Source organism: Eptatretus burgeri, chromosome 12 (genome assembly GCF_056783735.1).
Source record: "Eptatretus burgeri isolate ZD-2024b chromosome 12, Ebu_testis_v1, whole genome shotgun sequence".
In the NCBI taxonomy this organism is placed as follows: Eukaryota; Metazoa; Chordata; class Myxini; order Myxiniformes; family Myxinidae; genus Eptatretus; species Eptatretus burgeri.
Window position 1 is genome coordinate 37148793 of NC_140972.1, and position 20248 is coordinate 37169040.

A 20248-nucleotide genomic window follows, 5' to 3' on the forward strand; every position below is an offset into this window, starting at 1 on the left:
ATCCCCTGGTCTTGTTGGATCTCGTGGAGGTATTGTTGAGTCTACGAAGCCATCTCCAGGGAGCTGAATGTGTGTGGTGTACTTTGTACCGCTTGTGTTTGTAGCATCCCGGTAAAGAAGGTCATCGTCATATATATATATATATATATATATATATATATATATATATATATATATATATATATATATATATATATATATATATATATATATATATATATATATATATATATATATATATATATATATATATATATATATATATATATATGACGTCATAGCAGCAGCAGCAGCAAATTACGACACGACGGAGGAAAGGCCTACAAGAGGGGCTTTGGCCCTTTAGATCCCTCTCTGCTGTCCCAGCCGTCAGCGTGGCTCGGCACGAACGTCTGCGAGTTTCCATTGGTATCCAGCACAGTGTGTTCGCTGTTGCGACTGCCCCTACTGGCGCTCACGTCGACCCCGTCGGCCATTAAGCGTGCGTCCAAAAAGGTCACGGAGGACCGCGAGTCGCGAGCTCGACTCGTGGCGGTCACCTGCGACGCGTCGCCGTCGCTCGGCCGTCGTAGTTGCGAGCTCTCGGGTCGGCACGAGTTGCACAGCATCCGGCGGAAAGCGATGCGAAAGTCGACGCTGCGACAGTAGATGATGGGGTTGAAGGCCGAGTTGATGTACCCCAGCCAGTTGAGCGCCACGAACAGGGGGTTGGGCACGCACCTGCAATAGGCGTGCACGATGTTGATGATGAAGAAGGGAGTCCAACAGAGGCTGAAGATGCCCATGATCAAGCCCAGGGTCTTGAGGGCCCGGTGCTCCTTGTGCGAGAGGAACAGGCTGAGCTTCTTGCCGGTCTTTTTGCTGTGCGAGTTGGTCGACGATCCGATGTGGAAGTGACCCTCGCTGTTGTTGATCTTGGCCAACTGGACCTTGGCCTCGCGGAACACCTTGGAGTACATGATGACCATGACCGAGAGCGGCAGGTAGAAGGACACGATGGACGAGGCGATGGCGTAGCTCACCGGGATCACGAACTCGCACTTCTCGGGAGAGCCGGTGGAATTGGTCGAGTGTCCCTTGGACCAGCCGGTGTGTACGGGCAGGAAGGAAACGAGGGCCGATATGATCCACACGACCACGATGATGACACGAGCCCTGCGCTTCGTCATGAGGGTCTCGTAGCGCAAGGGGCTCGTCACGGCCACGTACCGGTCCACGGCGATCACGCACAGGGTGTCGATGCTCGCCGTCACGCACATGATGTCCAGCGCGATCAAGAAGTCGCAGAACTTTTCTCCGAAGTACCAGGTCTTGAAGACGATGGGAGTCCCGCTGAACGGGATCACGATCAGTCCCATGAGTAGGTCGGCGCACGCCAGCGACATGATCAGGTAGTTCGTCTGGCTCTGCAGCCGCCGGAACCTGGCGATGGCCGCGACGGCCACGACGTTGCCGAGCACCGTCACCAGCACGATGGTGCACAAGAGCGCTCCGAAGAAGCCGCTGCTCAGTCCGAGGCCGTCGCTGGCCCCGTCGTCGTCACTCGCGTTGGACGACGCCGCGGCGACCATGGTCATGAGCGTCGACCTAGCCGCAGGACACCTGTCGGGTCGCACGCCGGGTGCATGTGCGGCGTGAGATCCGTACGAAACAGGATACCTGGGGGGGGGGGAGGGGGGGAGAGAAAAAAAAAAATAAACAATTGCGTGCGCGGCGCGGACGGGCGCGGCGACCGTTTGGCGTTCCGCGGAACCTTTCGAACAGGACCACCCCTGAACGGCCCCGCCCACAACAGCGGCCAGCCAATGGGAGCGGCGAATCGGCGGGCGGGGTCTCTTCGCATGGGACATTTGTCGGTGCAAGAAAAGACCCGATCGCCTTCCTCTCGCGGTCCGAGTGAGACTCGTTGGTCGATTCAAAAAAAAACAAAAAAAACTTCGTTTTGTCCCTCGACACATTCCTCCTGCGGGGTTCGCTCCACGGGTGCACAATGGACTTTTGTCGAACCACCGTTCTTCCTTGTTTCACAGAAACTTTTGTTCTCTCAAACGTCCTGTTCATCTGCATTCTTGCTTTCTTGCCGAAGGTCCTCCATCTGTGCCTATTTTAACGGAAGTTCCTATTTCATTTGCCGAATTTATAAACTACGTGACAGTTTCCTTTTGAATGCCCCCCCCCTCACCGTTTGTTCACGGCTCTGTTCGTTTTGCTCCGTAAAAGCGAGCTGTATTTTCCCGCCCATTTTCAGTTGCAACGCGTGGGAATTGCCGCGTCGGAGTCCGTGGACGTGTCGTGTCGTCGTCTCACACAGTAAACGATGTTTGCAGTGAATGCGCTTGGAATTTGGGGTGTGGTGAGATCGGTTGGGCGTGAGGATGGGGTTAGGGATGTTGGGGAATAATGGGCGTTCAATTCGTGGCCCGTCCCGTTCGCCGATCCTCTCCCGTCACTATACCCCCCCCCCCCAAAGGCTGAAGTTCGGGCACGGAATAACCAACCGACGGACAAGATGATCCTCGGAAGAGGTCGGTTGAGGAGCTTTGGGAGGTTGTGAGGTGGAAATGGGTGGTGGTGGTGGTGGTGGGGGATCTGCATCCTATATTTGCCGATGTTGCTCCACATTTACCTCAGCTGTTGAACGATCCGTGCTCGGAGACGACGTACACGTGCAGTCGATAACCCTTGGCAACAGTTGCACAGGGAAATGCAACGGAAGACCTAAATGGCGTACGGCGTACGTGGTACAGGTAAACTCGTATCCCCTCACGCAGGACTTTGACGCCGAGGAATGAATGACATTGTGCTTTGGAATTCCCTGATCCGGGGTTCGCATTGGAACCTCTCACTCGGCGACGCCCGCGGAGCAACCAGAGTCGGGGAAACACCTGCCGAAAAAGGGCACCCCGGTTCACAGCACGTCACAAATGTACACCAACGGCTCAGACACCGGTATAACAGGTCAGTGCAGCGTCAACACGGACAAAGTTATCTTGAGCATGGAAGAAAATGAGAAGCCTGGTAACTAGGGCCACTGGCTGTCAATTCCTCGGGTTTTTGATCTCTTAAAATCATCTTCACAAGGAACTCATCGGCACATTTCTATACCTGCAGGTCACGTCGAGATGGCGCTATGACGACACAGAGCTGGAACTGCCCCCCTACGCATCCACGACAGTGCGCTCCGCCCGCCGCACGGAGCACGGGTTGAAGTGAGCAGCATGCCGAACAGGATGGCATTATATCAACAAGGAAAATATTATGGACCCCGATTGGAGCTTCGAGGAGAATTTCGACGCCTGAATCAACCCACGGGCTCTCGAGTCGAGCTCACGGCTCGATTTGTCCATGGAAACACTTACCTAGCGTATTGCGGTTCCCGCGGTTGTCTGAGCACAAACCGAGGGAGCCTATGCGTCAGTGCTCCCTTGTGCTGAGGCATTCGGAAAAAGGTTTTCGATGATGCCGATCGATGAGGATTACAGGGGAGATAGGTATGGGGAGGTTGACTCTGCATTCCAGTAATCAAAATTTCGATTTGAGAGAGCGTGGCTGAACTGAAGACCCAAACGATCCTTGAACGTAACCCAATAGACACAAAGCTCGGCCATGTGCAGCACGCAAGGAATCTCAGCGTCCAAATGGCCTCAGCTCTTCTATTCTGGGAAGGTAACCTTGAGATGGGTCCTCTGATCGATGTGATGTAAAATCACCAGATTCCTTATGGCCGAGAGCCTTGTGGGTTGGGGGTGAGGAAGTGGGAGTAGGGAGTGAGCTTCTTTGCCTATCCTGGCTCGATGCTTCAACTGTTTTGAGATGTTCCCATCGCGGTGACATAATCTGTGTTTTGTTGTCCCTGGGGCTACGGCATGCAATATGTATTTGTATGAGTGATGGTTTATTTGAACAATGAATAGGCAGAAAAGCCTGCAAAGGAGGACCCTTCATAACAAATTCATGAATGAAGATTCCAACATGGACCATGTACAGTACAGTACAATGAAAACAACCAAGACATTGCTAATGACGATCCTGTCGTTGATTTAAACAACCTTGCTGTCGTGATTTGAACATCTACGATGGTTTATCACAAATCGTGTACAGTATAGTATAGTGAACAATGATAAAACACCAGAGGGAGGACAATCGGCTCATCATGCCCAATTTATTGTTCCCATGTGCGTTTAGTGTCGGCCAGGGATACGGATGCAGCCCAGGTCTTACACAAACAGGCTGGCAAGACCTGACGTTCGACTCGCAGTGGCAGGAATTTGGGATGGGTGCCCATAATAACTCACGTGCTGTTCGTCAACATAAATGGTGTGCTCCTCAACGGTCACCAACGACCGGTGTCAGCAGACGGTTCATCCAGCTTTACATTCTTCCAATGGGTAGCACGCACATTGATACCTTTCCCACTCTCTTCAAACATTGATAGAATCATAAGCTGCTCAAATACTTGGAATAGGTCTTTCAATCCTAACACGTCTCAGAGTCTGTCAGTGCCTGTGTCTGTCTGTCTGTCTGTCTGTCTCTCTTTCTCTCTTTCCACCCCCCTTCAAAAGACCATCTGTCAAACCCTCCCATCTACTTTCTGAACAATCCTCTTGAAGATGTTCAGTCACTCCAACTTTTGGGCCTCAATATTAGCCATCATCTTTCTTGGGAAAACCACATATCTACATTGGCCTCCAAAGCCAATCGCTGTTTGGACATCCTCCATCCTGCAAAGTCTTTCCACAGCATATCTGAACTTTTATCTACCTACAAAGCCTTCATCCACAGCTTTATGGATTACAGCTCTCACATCTGGGCTGGTGTCCCTGCCTCACACATTGTTCAGCTTGACGCCGAAGAAACCAAGAACTTAAAAATCATTGGAATTTCAGGCAATGATGCTAAGTCTCTCGGCCTATCACTTTCCCATCGCAGACAGGTCGGTGGTCTTTTACTGAATATTTTCTGGTCTTGCACCCTCTACCCCCTTGGCTCTGCCGCTCCCATGTTTCTGCATGGTGCACGTGGTCTGCCGGTAACCCCCTTCTGCTGAAATTGGAAGTCGATAAATTGGCACGTTGACCTGAATCCCACATACCAAGTATTGCGCAGTCAACTACAACGCCGACAAAAGCCAACACTTACTCGCACTGCTGGTGTCAAATGGTGCACCACCACAATAGAACGCTTTCTGCACAGGGCAAGGACAGAACGACTCCTATACTAGAAGCACCATGATTGTTTTAGACATGCACCAATCCACGACAAGCAATTGTTCCGACCGGAACTTCGCACAATGTCACACCTCTGAGGAAAGGGAACGAGTTCGTCATTGAAACGTCAGGCAACAATAAAGTATTGTTGCAGTTCTGGAAACCACACGCCTCAAAGGCATCCATCTTCCAGTGATCCCCAGACAGTTATTTCATTAATATATGTGCAGTTAGACCTTTCCCTCATGTCTAATGGGTCAAATGGGACGAAGTGCATTGTGTGGGTCTCATAGTTAGGTCTAATATCTCTATTTCTTCCTTTCCGCCATCAGCGAGGCCACTGTGCATGGTACGTATGAATATCCTTGCGGAGGCCAAAAGAAGCAGCAACCAGATGATGGAAAAAATGTTACGCTGCAAGAGTACTGTGTTTAGGGGAATAGTAGAACCATACGTTAAATCCCAACGCTGTACAGGACACGTGCGACGTGCTCTTTTCAACCCAAATCTGCATCTAATAATTATATCCAATCCTTACCTTCAATCCATGACACAGATCGGGCCGGCACCGCGCTCAAGCAGCTGCCTGTGAGGTTCACCACTGTGATAAATAACCGCATGCACGATAGCGGACCCACGCGCAGCCCCGTGATATTGCCATCATGCTGTACGGGACGCGCATGACATACATCTTTGTCTGGGTGTGCGTGCGAGTTCACAACAGCGTCTTGACATCGATCTTCGCTCGGCACCACGGACGACAGAGATCTTCTCGCACCTCCACCTCGATGCAGCCACCACCAAGCACCAAGCGGATCGCTCGGGCCACATGGTGTACGGACGAAGCAAGCGCATCGATCAGCGCCAACTGCAGTGCGCCGCGGGTGCCCGAGTAGGCATGTGGGGCCGACACGGCCCTCGGCCAGTCACCGGAACATGGCCCGTGAGTTCGGTGCAGGGTGGTTCACGTCGCGGTGTTCGGAGCAAGACAATTTCACAACTCGGTGATGTCTCGCCGGATGTAAAATGAGGCCGCTTCCGGCCATAGCGGCTGGGCCATGCGCTGGCTGGGGCCCAATTGGAGTGCCCGATTCAGGTGACGACGCATCGCTTCTTATTCGGGTGACGACGCATCACCCCACCCTGCACCTCCAGACCGAGAAAAGATGGATCGCGAAGCCGTCTGTAGTCGTCCTCTTTGTCTGGCCTTGGATCGGTCGCTGCATGCACCTGTTGCCCCACCTTCTCCGCCTGCCTCTCGCCGCTCGGTTTTTCACTCGGTCTGCCTACCTGGCAGTCAAACAAAATTGAAAATCATTCCAAACAGAAAATTTACTGATTTTAAGGACATTATAAAGGACACAAACAACAGGCACGAAGAACTAATGTAACATGTTAGATAGGCTGATGTAATAGACACTGGGGAAAACGGCGGTAAAAAAAACCCAGAATTAATTTATTTATACACCTTCAAACCTCTTTAAACTATTATTAAATTGAATTATGCACTTGAACACTGTAGAACACAAATTACCTTCGTAATACTTCCAAGAACCTCTAATTTTGCAGTACTTGGACAAGTTATATGGGGTGGTGTAAAGAATAGGAGCTATCAAACACAGCTCCTGGGAAGTGGGCGAAGCATGTGAGGGGGTGCAGTATCGGGGTGAAGAACAGGCTGCTGATACGCAGACTATGCATGATGCCGATTGATGCTGCATTCTGTGGTGATCAATAAAACCTCCATCTCCTAAACTGCGACTCAACGTCATCTTATTGTAGTGTACAAGGGTGGTGTATAAGACTGCTTCAGTAGCGTGAAACTTCCAAGTATTTTAACGATCGTTAAAATCACAAGTCTGGAGACGGCGATGGTTCACGAGCAATGTACACGGTTCACCTTTTTTATTTTTTGACCGTCGAGGGGACGCCACGGGAAAACTGGCGGGAATCGGGAAAAACGTAAATGATGAAAGTTGTAGTACTCGAAGAGCACTACTTGCATACCAACTTTCATTCGAAACAGTTGAAAACCCTTGGAGCTCGATGCCTGATTTATTGATTTTTTTGACATTTTCTAAGTTCGTGACCTTGTGACCTTGACCTTGGGACGAAAATGAAAAATCGAGCTCTGTAGGGCTATGCAGGTGCCATTGGGCTAACCAAATACCGAAACCTTGCCAGATTCGACAAACCCCCTCAGAGAAGATGTAACTTGAAACCGGCTACCCCCTAAAAACACATGTTTTTTGGGCGTGGCTCCGCCCATAATGGGTGCACCACGCCCCTTCTCAGGAAAACACAACTAGATCATGATATTGTTGCGAATTCGCGCCCGCCGGCATGCGGACGGCCACGTAACTCGAATCGCGGCACGTCACCCACCGGACGGACAATTCTGTCGTGACCCTCTCGGAACAACGCTGGGAGTTAGTCACGTGTGGGGGTTTAACCCCACCACGACTGTGCCAATTGCCCACCCGCGCAGGAAAAGGGTCGCTCGCCAAATTCGATCTACCTAAGTACCTGCGCGGATGGTCGACCGGGCGATCGTACCACGCCACAGGCCGACTCCGGACACGAACCGCTTAAGCGGTCCGTTCCGTGCTACAGTGATAACCGAGCGGTGTTATTGTCGGCCTTGACGGTTCCGATTAATTACCGGGATGTTGCACCCACTACGAACCCCTTTCCGTGATGCAAGATGGAGGGTCAATAAAAAAAGGAAAAGAGACGAAGCAGAGCAGGAACAGTTCAATAAGCAAGCATTTTTATTCACACACACACAGACAAGCATGGAAGGCACGTATTTAGTCATACAGTAATGAAAAATGCACATATAGCAATTAAAACAAAAGAAACGATGCAGAGCTACAACCGAATACGCGTACACACGACAACACTTAAAACAATACTACTTGAGCCAGACTGGCGCCACCCACAGACATTTATACAAAAAGCAAAGGAAGGAAAAGAAAGAAAGAAGTCGCGACTTCCCTTTTATGGCTGGTGAGTCCCTCTCCCGCGATCGTTAGCATGGTCGCGCCTGGCCCCAACTTCTCTCGCAGCCGGCGAACCCTCTCCGGCACTCCCCGTCCGGACGCAAAGGTCCACCTCGCAACGGGCGCTGCCGCGTCTCCCGTCCGTGCCTTTGTGACAGGGCCGCTCGCCAAGGCGCGGGCGCAGGACCTCCTCCCTCGAAAACCAACTGAAGACCAACCAGACCACCAGCCAAGACGAAGAGGAAGAGGTGGAAGAAGATGCGCTCGCGCGCCCGCCCGTGTCCGTCTTTTATCGCGCGGGGCTCCGCCCTTCGCCCCTCCCCGTTCTTGGCTCCACCTTCCTTCGAGAGGGTTCCCGAAAAGGGCGTTCCCTCACGCTTTCCCTCCACCCCGCTCCGTCCAGGGGCCGGGGGAGTCAGTTTTTGGCTCGGGGCCAGAGAATGATTCCCCCAAAAAGAGGCCCCTCCTTTACATGACCTCTGACCTCTGACCTACATCGCCCCTCTTCCACTCCAAAGCGCGGGGAAGTCAGACGGGAGAAACAGGTGGGGAAACCTGCGCATCTTCGCAGTTCCCTCCTTTGCGCCTTTGTTTGCCGTTCGGAAGTGGACGTAGTGGCGAAGATATGGTAGCGTAGATGGTGGAGGTGGCGTGGTTGCAGTGTGGTTGGTGCTGTGATGGGGATGGCGTGGTGGTTGAGATGTTGTGTGTTTGAAATAAAAGATAGAACAGAAAAATGGCTTACTCAAAGCGTCGCAGCCCGGATGATTCACATAAATTCCCTCTATACAACAGGTTTGGGCTAACTACACATGTACCTATGAAGATATCTCACCTGAGGGCCCTTTCTGGTGTAATGCGAATTTCCACAGCCGTAACAGTATAAACCTCCCACCCAAATTTTATCAGGATCGGATCAAAACCCACGGAGCTATGCTTGGGACAGACAGACAGACAGACACACACCCATAACGAATATAGTGGTCACTAACTGACTTGTGAACCAATTATTTTATTTCAATTGAAGTGCAGTATATGTACACTTAAATATTGTGCTGGGTATCGTGTTCTCTGACCTCTGTAGTTATTATTATTAGAGGAAATAAAAAAATTCCAGTTGATCATTCCTGCCCGCTTCTTTTTTGATCCTGCCTCCTATTTTTGTTATTTGTTATTTTATCAAACATCACGGGGGGGGGGGAGAAAAAATCGCACCCATGACTGAAGGAAGCTGTGCAGTGAAACTGCTGCACCGCTTAAAAAGAAGCCTCGTGGGGGACTGATGGTTACTTCCTCAACAGGCCCAAACAATGAACCCCAAACTTAGCAACAACAATTAAAAACTAAACAACACAAGAAAAACTATACAGCAACAAACTAGGAACAAAACAGGGTGGGTTAGAAAGGTTCTTCTTCATTTTTGAAGGATGGATGGAAGGAAGGACATATGGTAGATTGAAGCAGTTTGCACCAATAAAAAATCCATGTCTTCGTGTACAACTCTTACACCATTCTTTGAATCCATCATTTTCCTCATGCTGATGCTGAGTTTTTATAACTTCTCCCAAGCTTCTACCAAGTTAGACCAGGGAGTGCTGGTGAGTCCGTGTTATTGTTGTGGAGCTGGGTGTCGGCGGCGAGCACAACCGCTAGGTGGAGCAGTAGAGTCGGCTCCACTGAACACCCGGAATCTAGATCGTGCTTCTCGGAGAACTCCGAGAAGGCACGGGTCCCTTACAGGACCGTGGTCGCCAATATTTTGATGGTGTGAGGTAGGTTCCACTTGTCAAACTCCAATTTACCTAAGTACTTACGCCGTCCAACTACCGGGGAAACCGCACCCTCGGCTGACTCTGTCCGATCCGAGTCGCGGGTAACGGCTCGGATCAGGCATACCCGAGCGGAGTTACCAGAGCCGCGCCGGACCGAATGAACAATTTGCCGCTTCCCAATTTCCCAACACGCATCATGCTAAGCCAATGAAAGAAGCACAGAAACGAGCTGATACATTCAACAATGGGGATATTTATTTACAATAGGCAGAGTGGAGAACACAGAAGAGGAGAGTTATCCCGACTAAGCAAGGCAAATAATATACAAAAAAAAAGCACTTAACAACTCTACTTGACAAGACAGGTCCGCACACAGATACACACCCAAAGAAGTGGATCCCGTATGGTCTTTATTGAAGGTTCCCAGCTCGAGGGAAGATGAGCTGGAAACCAGGGCTATCTTGGACATGTCCACCTCGTGTGGTCTTCGACGTCCTGGACCGGCGGGACTCGAACCCGCAACCACGATGCCACTCCAAGTACCCGGGACGGAGGATGAAGGGCGGACGCCAACCAGCGCGAGTGCGGACAAGGCAGCGAGCGCCAGCAGGCAGGGCCAGGTGATCCGGGGGCAATCGGGCAGACCAAAACCAACTCTTTTTTTTAGTCGGATGGCGCCGAACAGTTATTCACTCCTTCTCCAGAGGGGAGGAGCTGCCTCCTCCGACCCGCTCTCCCTCACTGGACGGTTTTGGCGCGCAGATGCGCTCGTCGCCCCCATGATTGGCCAAAAGGGGCGCCAAGTCCGCTGATTGGACCGGGGGGCGTGGCGGGTGTCACGGCGGACCGCCCCTCAAACAGGAAGAGGAGTCCTGTATTGTCCTGCGTTGGCTCTCATTGGCCGAACGACGGCAAACTCGCTCACTCGCATCTCTCTGATTGGTCGAGAGAGACGCCAAGTCCTTCTTGAACACCGCCCACCCGCGAGCGTTATGGTGTCAGGATGGAGCGAACGTGTTGTTGTAGTTGTAAGTGATGTAAAATGTAAAAGAAAACCCTGACTATCAAAATAACTCCACAGCGCACATACAATTAATTCCCATTAGACTAGGGACGGGACCCTAACTAGAAACACATACTTACTGAGACAACTGATCGAAGAGGACTTTAGCTGTTGTGAGCTCATGGCTTCCAAATTCGTAACATTATGACCTTGCCATTGGGTAGAGGGCTCAGAGTACTGCCCATTGCTCCGGAGGTTCTGATTGACATGCTCGGGAGACCAATACGTACCCCGTGTGCGGTTGCGCTGTATAAGCAGTCAGATGTGACTGAGCGAAGTTAACATCCGATTGCTAATGATAATTCACACCCCAATCTTCAACACACTTATGCAAATCCAGTAATGCAATGCAAATTCAAAACAGTGGAATAAATGCAAATCCTTTACTTAGGATAAATAAACACAGGGTATATCACCAAGCAACGGATAAATCATGTTAATAAAAAAATAGTATAATAAAATATATACAGTGGTAACAGATATGAAATTAAAGGATAGACAGGTGTCAAGACAATATGGACAAAACAATTCACGGCCCACCAGATATCCCAAGCTAATCCCAAGTTGGTGGGGGAAGCAAAATAACAAAGGAATATTTGCCAAAATATAAAGAAAATAATGGGTAAAGGAGAAAGGTGGTGGTGGGGGAAGAAAAATTCAGGCCTGTTTGAGTTGACGTTCCAGCGGCCTCGTCCCAGCCACAAGCCACAAGGATGACGTCTCACCACCTCCCTTCCCTCTCTCTGGGTGTGCTCTCAAACTTCACCGACGCATGAACCGGAGCAATTCCTGCAACACCTTGAAGTCACACTTTGCTTCAGGTCGGCTCAGGTGGTACTCAGGAGGAGGAAACGCTTCTGCTCCCTCTCCGATCCACTTGCACCAGTGTGGCTCTCCTCTTCCCCAATGTCTTCAACACAAACGGTCCCTCCAACAGGTGGCCCTCGGAGGGTCACTTAAATCCTCAAAGAGGTCTTACGGGCCAAGTTTCTCGTCACAAGCCAGACCGCGCGTCCTGCATTCATTCCCGCCATTTCCTCTCGCTCTCTTGCCAGCCTTCATGCCCGCCGCACGTGCTCTCGCTCTCTTGCCAGCCTTCATGCCCGCCGCACGTCCTCTCGCTCTCTTGCCAGCCTTCATGCCCGCCGCACGTCCTCTCGCTCTCTTGCCAGCCTTCATGCCCGCCGCACGCGCTCTCGCTCTCTTGCCAGCCTTCATGCCCACCGCACGTCCTCTCGCTCTCTTGCCAGCCTTCATGCCCACCGCACGTCCTCTCGCTCTCTTGCCAGCCTTCATGCCCGCCGCACGTCCTCTCGCTCTCTTGCCAGCCTTCATGCCCGCCTTCATGCCCACCGCACGTGCTCTCGCTCTCTTGCCAGCCTTCATGCCCGCCACACGTCCTCTCGCTCTCTTGCCAGCCTTCATGCCCACCGCACGTCCTCTCGCTCTCTTGCCAGCCTTCATGCCCACCGCACGTCCTCTCGCTCTCTTGCCAGCCTTCATGCCCACCGCACGTCCTCTCGCTCTCTTGCCAGCCTTCATGCCCGCCACACGTGCTCTCGCTTTCTCTTCTTCTACACAACTGCTCTTCTTCTTTTTTTCTTGCCCCACCCCCAAAAAATCCACACAGTTCTGCCGCATGAGACCACGAGGCCTCCAAGGGGGAATACAAGGCAGAAGGGGAAGGAAGGCCCCGCAGCAGAAGATTCAAAACAAAACAAACAAAAAAAACAAGGAAGAAAGACACCCAACTTGAGAGCCACAGAAACCACGGAACAACCATTGCAACACACCCCGTGAACATAACATCCGCATCCCGCAGATGTAAATGTGTGTATTAAATGTTTACTATTGAGCGATATAGAAAGATGGTGTAGCCAAGAATTTGAATATCCACGAAGTGTGTCGCTTTTTGTGTTTCGCCATACATTTATTATATATTTGTTTAGAACTGTGGATTGTATTTTTAATATGCAGAGTAAGTGTGAACGTGATGTGTCAGGTATATGACTAACGTCATATTTTTGTGGGGTTTTTTTTGGGGGGGGGGGGTGGAGGTAAATAACTGGCATGTCAGGTACATGATTTGGTGGGCACTGAAAGCCGACGGCCATTTTGAAAATAAATAAATAATCTATACTAATAAAAGGCAAGTTTTTTTTTGCATACATGCTCAAGGCTCTGATGAGAGCTAAAACACAACGCACAAGGGGGGGCAGGAGACAAGAGGGGCGGGAGAGGGGAGGGCAAATAGTGGGGAACAGAGACATTAGGAGATCTGTGGAAGGGAGAGGGATGGGGCGGGGAACATGGGGAATAGAAGATGGACATGACAGGGACTTTCAGGAAGGAAAGCAGGGAATTAGAAGGAGGTGGGCTTGGGTGGATTAACGGGGGTAGAAAAGATCGTGGGTTTGGATGGGGGATGATAAGAGGTGGTGGTGAACAGCTGTTTTGAAGGCCTGGAGGGAAGAATGAAATTGAACAGAGTGTGGGAGTTTATTCCAAAGGCGGGGAAAAAGAGGAATGAAAGAGTGAAGGTGAGTAGTGATTCGTGATTTTGGTAGTTTTACCAGAAGGGGGTTGCTGACGGATGTTGAGTGCCCTGCGGAAATATGGGGGGGGCGAGACCAGAGAGGAGATGGTAGAAAACAGAAAGACCACCGACCTGCATGCGGTGAAAGAGTGAGAGGCCCAAAGACTCATCCTCACCGCGGGAGATACCAAAAATCCTAAATGCCTTGGTTTCCACAGTGTGAAGCCAAGAAAGGTGAGAGGCAGGAGCACCAGCCCAGAGGAGAGAGCAGTACTCCATCAGGCTTCGGACGAAAACTTTGTACGTGGTCAGCAGCTCAGGTGGGCCGAGGAAGGACTTTGCACAATGGAGGATTCCCAGTCGGCAACTGGCTTTGGAGGCCAGATTGGAAATGTGGCTTTCGCAGGAAAGATCATGGCAGATACTGAGACCCAGAAGCTTGAATGAAAGGACTTCTTCCAGAGGATTGTTGAGAAAGTAGATGGGGGGGGGGTTCCAAACGGTACTTTTGGAGAGATTGTGAGAGTGTGAGATTTGTCCGGATTGAAAGACATGTTCCACGTGTTGGACCAGTTTGTGATTTTATCCAGATCTGCAGAGAGCAAAGAAGCTGCTACTTGCCAGTCTGAGGGATGACCGATGGTACAGCAGAGGGTGGAGTCATCAGCAAAGAGATAAGGAGGATTTTCCAGAGAGTTGGAGATTATTGATGAAAACCAGAAAAAAAAAACAGGCCCAGAATGCTGCCTTGAGGAACTCCAGCCTAGACAGCAAGAGGGGATGGAAGAACTCCATTTAGGGCCACATGTTGGCTGCAACAGGAGAGGAAGTCTGTGAGCCATGAGTGGAGATGGCATTGGATACCATAAGAAGAGAGTTTGGTGAGCAGGGCAGGGTGCCAGACCATGTCAAAGCGGCAACAATATGTCTAGGGATATGGCTCTGATTTCATGTCTGGCATTGAGGACCTCCATCCATTGTTGGGAGAGCAGAAGCAGCATATCCAGTGTAGAGTGACTTGGTCTAAAACCAAATTGAAGATCGGAAATCAAGCCATTGGAGAAGAGGAAGGATTTAATGTCTGAAGTGATGATGGATTCTATAACCTTGATGATGATTGACAGAAGGCTGATTGGTCTGTAGTTGCAGGGATATGTATTTGCACCTTTTTATGCAGGGCAGTAATGTTTGCTTATTTCCAAGCAGATGGCAGATGACCTTGGGCAAATGAGAGGGTGAATAGAACAGAGAGAGGGTGAGCAAGAGCAGAAGAGCAGGTTATTAGGACATGTGGGCTGATGCCGTCTGGACCGGTTGCAGAATCTGAGTTGAGGTTTCACAGCAAGCTTTCCACCTTGTCAGGAGAAAAGGACACAGAGTCCAGGGACAGTTGGGTGCGACTGGGTAAGGTGGGTACAGAAAGTGATGGGTTTGGACACAAGATTTAGATGTAAACACCGAGTTTAGGCATTCAGCCTTTTCACGTGTGGTATCAGCAGTGCGGCCATTTGAGGTCAGGGAGGGGGTGGAGGGGGGACATACACCAGAAACAGATTTGATGAGACACCACCAGGATTTGGAGGAGGAAGAGAGGTTTGAGAGTTCAGACTTGAGAATTGAAAGAAGTTGTCTTCGAACCATGCTGGACCAATGGAGGATAAGATAAAGACAATGCTTTATTTACAATAAGCGGGGAAAAGCATGTGCACAACAAAAAGGTTGATTCGGTATGTAATGCAGGGGAAAGATGAGAGAGGTGTGGTGCGGCAATTGTACAAGCAACTTACAAAAGTGGACACAGTGCAGACTTGATGCGAGATTAATAAAAGCAACAATTACAACAATGAAGATCTTACACAGGCTTATCTAACGGACAGGCGCCAACACACTCAGACAAAATAAACCCAATGAAAAGGAAAGGGACCTTTTGCAGCCACGGAGGGAGGGAGGGAGTTGCGGAAACAGTTTTTGGTACCTGAGCGTTTCAGGGGAAGGGATGTTCCATGGTGCGGCACCCGACAAAAGCTGTGTAGTTCGGTCCACAGCCGCACGTGTGGAGATCGTGTCTGGTGGAGTCCAAAGAGGTGAGAGATGAGCAGTAGGCAGGACCAGATAAGAGGCATGGTCGAGGTCGTGTGGGCAAGGACCAGTACAGTAGGTGGGGCATCAAGGCGAGACGTAGGCAGAGCCAGGCAGCAGGAACACTTTCACAACAATTCTCTTCAACCTCTCCAACTTGGAATTCTCTTCAACGACCAAACAACTCGCAATTCTAACTCGACCTCTCCAACGACCCGCAAAACCAACTCGACGACTCTGAGGATTGCTCCGTGCTTTTCGATCACGGAGCTCGGGGAGGAGCCATGGCGAAACCGAAGCCATCGTCCGATCCGAGCATTCCGATTGGACCAGGCCTTCATGTGGTCCGCCTTTCTGGGTGGGGTTTCGGCCAGACGCTAGTTTGGCCCGCACACCTGGGTGCAAAACGAACGTGATTCACCGCCCACGTCCGGTTTGGAGTAGACTGTGGAATACTCAAAGCGCCAGTCTACTCCATGGTGCACGTTGCGATTTTGCCTCAGAAGCGATCGTCAGGGAGAGTACTTGGGTTGTCGTGGATTTTACCTCAGAAATGAAATGGGGTGGGGATAAAATAAAAGGGAAAATGATTTAATAACCGAACGAAAGCCCATCGCAACGCACCCCGTGTCTTCCCACTAAACACAAGGCTAACTACATGTATATTAATGGAATAACTGACTCGGGACAACTGTATGCTGTATGCATTCGGTTCCGAGAACCGTAACAATACTTAGGAAACTCCAAGGAAGTGCAAGAGTGAAAATTGAGTGTTTGGGTGAATCAAAACACCCTTTTGAAGATAATCAACGGCCTTATTTAATTATATCCTTCATCAGGCGATCATCGGCCACCTCACTGTCTGGGGTCTTCAGGCGTTTCCTGGGTAACCCCGCTGGGGTCTGAAGCCGCCATGTTTTTTGACCTGCTCAACCTTCCCTCGACTTGGAACAGGCCGCAACTTGGAACAAGCTGTTCATCATAGCAACGAATCGCTGGGTACATTGCAGTACTTATAAACACCCGGAGACGTCGGCGTTCGTTGTTTTATTTCATTTCTGCATATGCGTTCGGCACGAGTATCTCTTAAACTAAGAAGAATTACAAAATTTGATCTGAAGAATCAAACTTAAAAGCAGCTCCGACTCCTAGAAAAGTGCTAATTTGTCCAATACGGACATATGTGACATTTCTGGCGTCTCCGGGAGGCGTATGTTTAATATTACGGTCGGTGATTGCCAATTGCGTGCCAAAGGAGCCGTTTCATATCGACCGTTTTGATGGAGTGCTTGCTTGAATGCTTAATCCACTTGGCGAGCGCTCACCAAGCTGCTTGGTTGTTCATCTCGGGGGGGGGGGGGTGGGGGAAGTACACGTGCTTTCAATCTCACACAGATGTGACGTATGTTTCTGCCTTTGTTGGGTCCCGCGGTGCCGTGCGGTGGGTGCCTCGGGAGGTGTCTCATCCATTGAAAATGTGCAATTTTTTTTTTTTTTACTAGACATCACTTTGTTTAACCTCTTTGTGTGATCTCCATTTGTAATCCACCTCTCACTTCGACATCAATGCATATTAAAAAAAAAAGCTGGTGTGTGTGTGTGTGTGTGTGTGTGTGTGTGTGTGTGTGTGTGTGTGTGTGTGTGTGTGTGTGTGTGTGTGTGTGTGTGTGTGTGTGTGTGTGTGGTTGTTATCTCCATATGTGGGTTCCAGAAAATGGAACGGAGCCAGTGGTTAACATTGCAAACTCTGTTGTGTCATTGTGTGTATATTAATTCTGACATGAGATTTCTTTTAAATTTGTGTTCGGTCATGCAGCACTCCCTCCCACACCTCTGTTGCTGTCTGTCTGTCTCTCTCTCTCTCTCTCTCTCTCTCTCTCTCTCTTTCTCTCTTCTCTCTTCTCTCTTCTCTCTTCTCTCTTCTCTCTTCTGTCTCTTCTGTCTCTTCTGTCTCTTCTGTCTCTTCTGTCTCTCTGTCTCTCTGTCTCTCTGTCTCTCTGTCTCTCTGTCTCTCTGTCACACACACACACACACACACACACACACACACACACACACACACACACACACACACACACACACACACACACACACACACACACACCTCCCTCCCACAGTGTATAGCAATGTTTCGTGAGGCATTGCTCTCTCGAACCTCCACCCTCCTTCCCGCTGTTCTCCCTTTCCTAGCTTCCCCTTCTTCACCCACTCTTCGTTTCCCCTCCCTCCTCTCCCCACCCTCCCTTCCCTCCATCCTCTCTGCCCTCCTCTCTCTCCCTCCTCTCCCCCTCTCTCTCCCTCTCTCCTCCACCCCCGTCAGCGAAGTGACAGGTTGTCTTTGCTCGTAACAAAGGAAAATGGCCTCCGCCTTCTTTTTAAAAATAATCTGGATGATCAAGTGGTATTTTTTTTAATTTGGGGTTGGGGGGGGGGAGAGGTAAATAACTGGCATGTCTGGTACATGATTTGGCTAGTACTGAAAGGCGGTGGCCATTTTGAAAATAAATAAATAACAAACAAAAAGGGCCTCCTTCCTTTTTATAATAATATCCAGACAATCAACTGGTATTTTTTGTGATTTGGCCTTGTTATTGTAGTTGCACCGATTTTTATTTTTATTTATTTATTTTTTTGTGAAACTACTTTTGAAAAAACTGTTGCAGCTGGTTGTGCAAATCTCCGTATGTTTGCACTTCCTTGGAACTTGTTCGAATGGATGTTTAAAAAAAAAATTGTCTTGTATTAGTGGCCTTTTATGGGGAAATTGTTTCCTTTTGAGTGATTTTTGTGTGGTGCTGCCCCAACATCCACCAGGATAGTGCTCGGATGGATGGTAAGCTGGGTTACCCATCTTCTACCATTAGTTAGTGGACGTTGAAGATCCCACGGGGCACGGTGTCTTTTGCAAAGAGTAGGTGAATTATCGTCGGCACCCTGGCAAAGTTACAAACACCTGGCCAGACCATTCGTGAAAGACTTGTGCCAAAAAAACGTTCCCTGGCTGGCTCCACAAACAAGTATGGTCGTTAAAGTGGTAGTAAATTTTCGTGCCCAACCAGCATCATCCTGAATACCTACATCTTTGTGGAATATCCAATTAAGAGCTCTTTAATTGATGTCACCATTTTAACTTGCCTTGTGTTTATCACATCTCTGATTGACTCGTGTGTGCCTGACGTATCTGACTGACTCACTTGTGCCTGACATCTGACTCGCTCATACTTCTTCCAACATAGGCTATTGAAATTTTTCCATGCCCCTTAGTTTTGCTGCAACTGTCTGTCAGAAAGAGCGATAGGTCATGCTGGCTTTCGGGAACTGGGGAGGGTAGCACTTAAGCCTCTCCACTGAGAAAGAAAAGAAAAGCTCAGTCCTCCCTAAAATGATGATAATATTAATAACGAGAATGGCACTCTTTAGAGCGCATACTGCTGCCAGGCTGAACAGTTTACATCTTGTATCCCCACTGAGAGGCCAGATCTGGATCCAGACCTCTACCAACATCGCATCAGCTTATTCTTGTCACCTAACCACCCCATCCACTAAGTTTTGTCCGAATCCGTCCACCCTAACACCAACCCATGTGAGATTGTTCCTTTCAAAGAAGTATTCTATTTTTCTGCATTATGTCAGCAGCCTTTGTGGTTTGTTGGAGAGTTTCACAGAAAAAAAAAATTCATCCTTCAGTTCTTTTCCACGTATGTACCGGACAAAAACAAGTAGTTGTGAAAAGTTAGCAACATCACAGGATTCATCAAGTTGCAAGGAAATTTTTGCTGTGCTATATTTGATCTGTTCAATAGCTTGTTGACAAATATCTTGAGACATTTCACTAATACGTCGATTAATATTGTCATTATAAAGGGGAATGTCTTGAATCTTCTGGTTTGCTTCTTTCCCACATACATGTTCAACCATTTCTAACGCACAAGGTTTAATCAACTTCTCGGCAATCTCGTGAGGTTTCTTTGCCTTTGCTATTTGCTGTGCTACGTGATGGGAACCTGCAAGCATTGGTTTCTTGTTAAATACGAAGCCATGTTTGGGCAATGTTCCTGCAGCCCTAAACCGAGCTCACTTTGCCTCAAAGGTAGCACGGTCACCAGATGCATGGGCAGGACGAGTAGCTTCCAGGTGCTGTTTTAGTATTCAAGGTTTCAATGAGCCATTTCCAAGAACTTTTGAGCACAGCAGACACTGAGGCTTATCCATGACATCTTCAACAATGAAGTCAAATCCAGGTATGAACGTTTTTTTAGACATGCCAATATCTGAAAACAAATAGTCATGAATTAATTATAATGTAACATTTTTCCATTCACTAAAATATGAAATTGATTCTTTTTAATAAATAGGAATTAGACACACAGGTGCGCGAGCACGCACGCACACACACACACACACACACACACACACACACACACACACACACACACACACACACACACACACACACACACACACACACACACACACACACACACACACACACACACACACACACACATTGATTAGGCCTGAATGTACACGTCCAGAACGAAAACCGGACAGGATCGAGACTGTCTATCTGTCTGGCTGTGTCTCTCTTT

The 20248-nt window shown here is 49.3% G+C and overlaps 2 protein-coding genes and 1 long non-coding RNA gene across 4 annotated transcripts in view; 2 read left to right on the top strand and 1 right to left on the bottom strand.

The window, feature by feature from the left end:
- Positions 1-229: 229 nt before the first annotated feature.
- Positions 230-2201, bottom strand: LOC147015427 (beta-2 adrenergic receptor-like). Its single transcript, XM_085850167.1, has 2 exons — positions 2183-2201; positions 230-1659 (listed from the first exon to the last, which is right to left on the bottom strand). The coding sequence occupies exon 2, from the start codon at positions 1575-1577 to the stop codon at positions 321-323; it is 1257 nt and encodes a 418-aa protein (XP_085706293.1). The 5' UTR covers positions 1578-1659; positions 2183-2201; the 3' UTR covers positions 230-320.
- On the top strand, positions 2148-9335 carry LOC147015428 (uncharacterized). Its single transcript, XR_015050326.1, has 3 exons — positions 2148-2525; positions 2632-2958; positions 3112-9335. It is a non-coding gene; the product is annotated as an uncharacterized LOC147015428 (long non-coding RNA).
- A 5606-nt stretch (positions 9336-14941) lies between these two features.
- The window catches only part of LOC147015429 (uncharacterized), a 165903-nt gene continuing 160596 nt past the window's right edge, over positions 14942-20248 (top strand). For both annotated transcript variants that reach the window (XR_015050328.1, XR_015050327.1), the window contains exon 1: positions 14942-16658. The gene's annotated coding sequence lies outside the window, so the exon portion shown is untranslated. The remainder of the gene's footprint in view (positions 16659-20248) is intronic.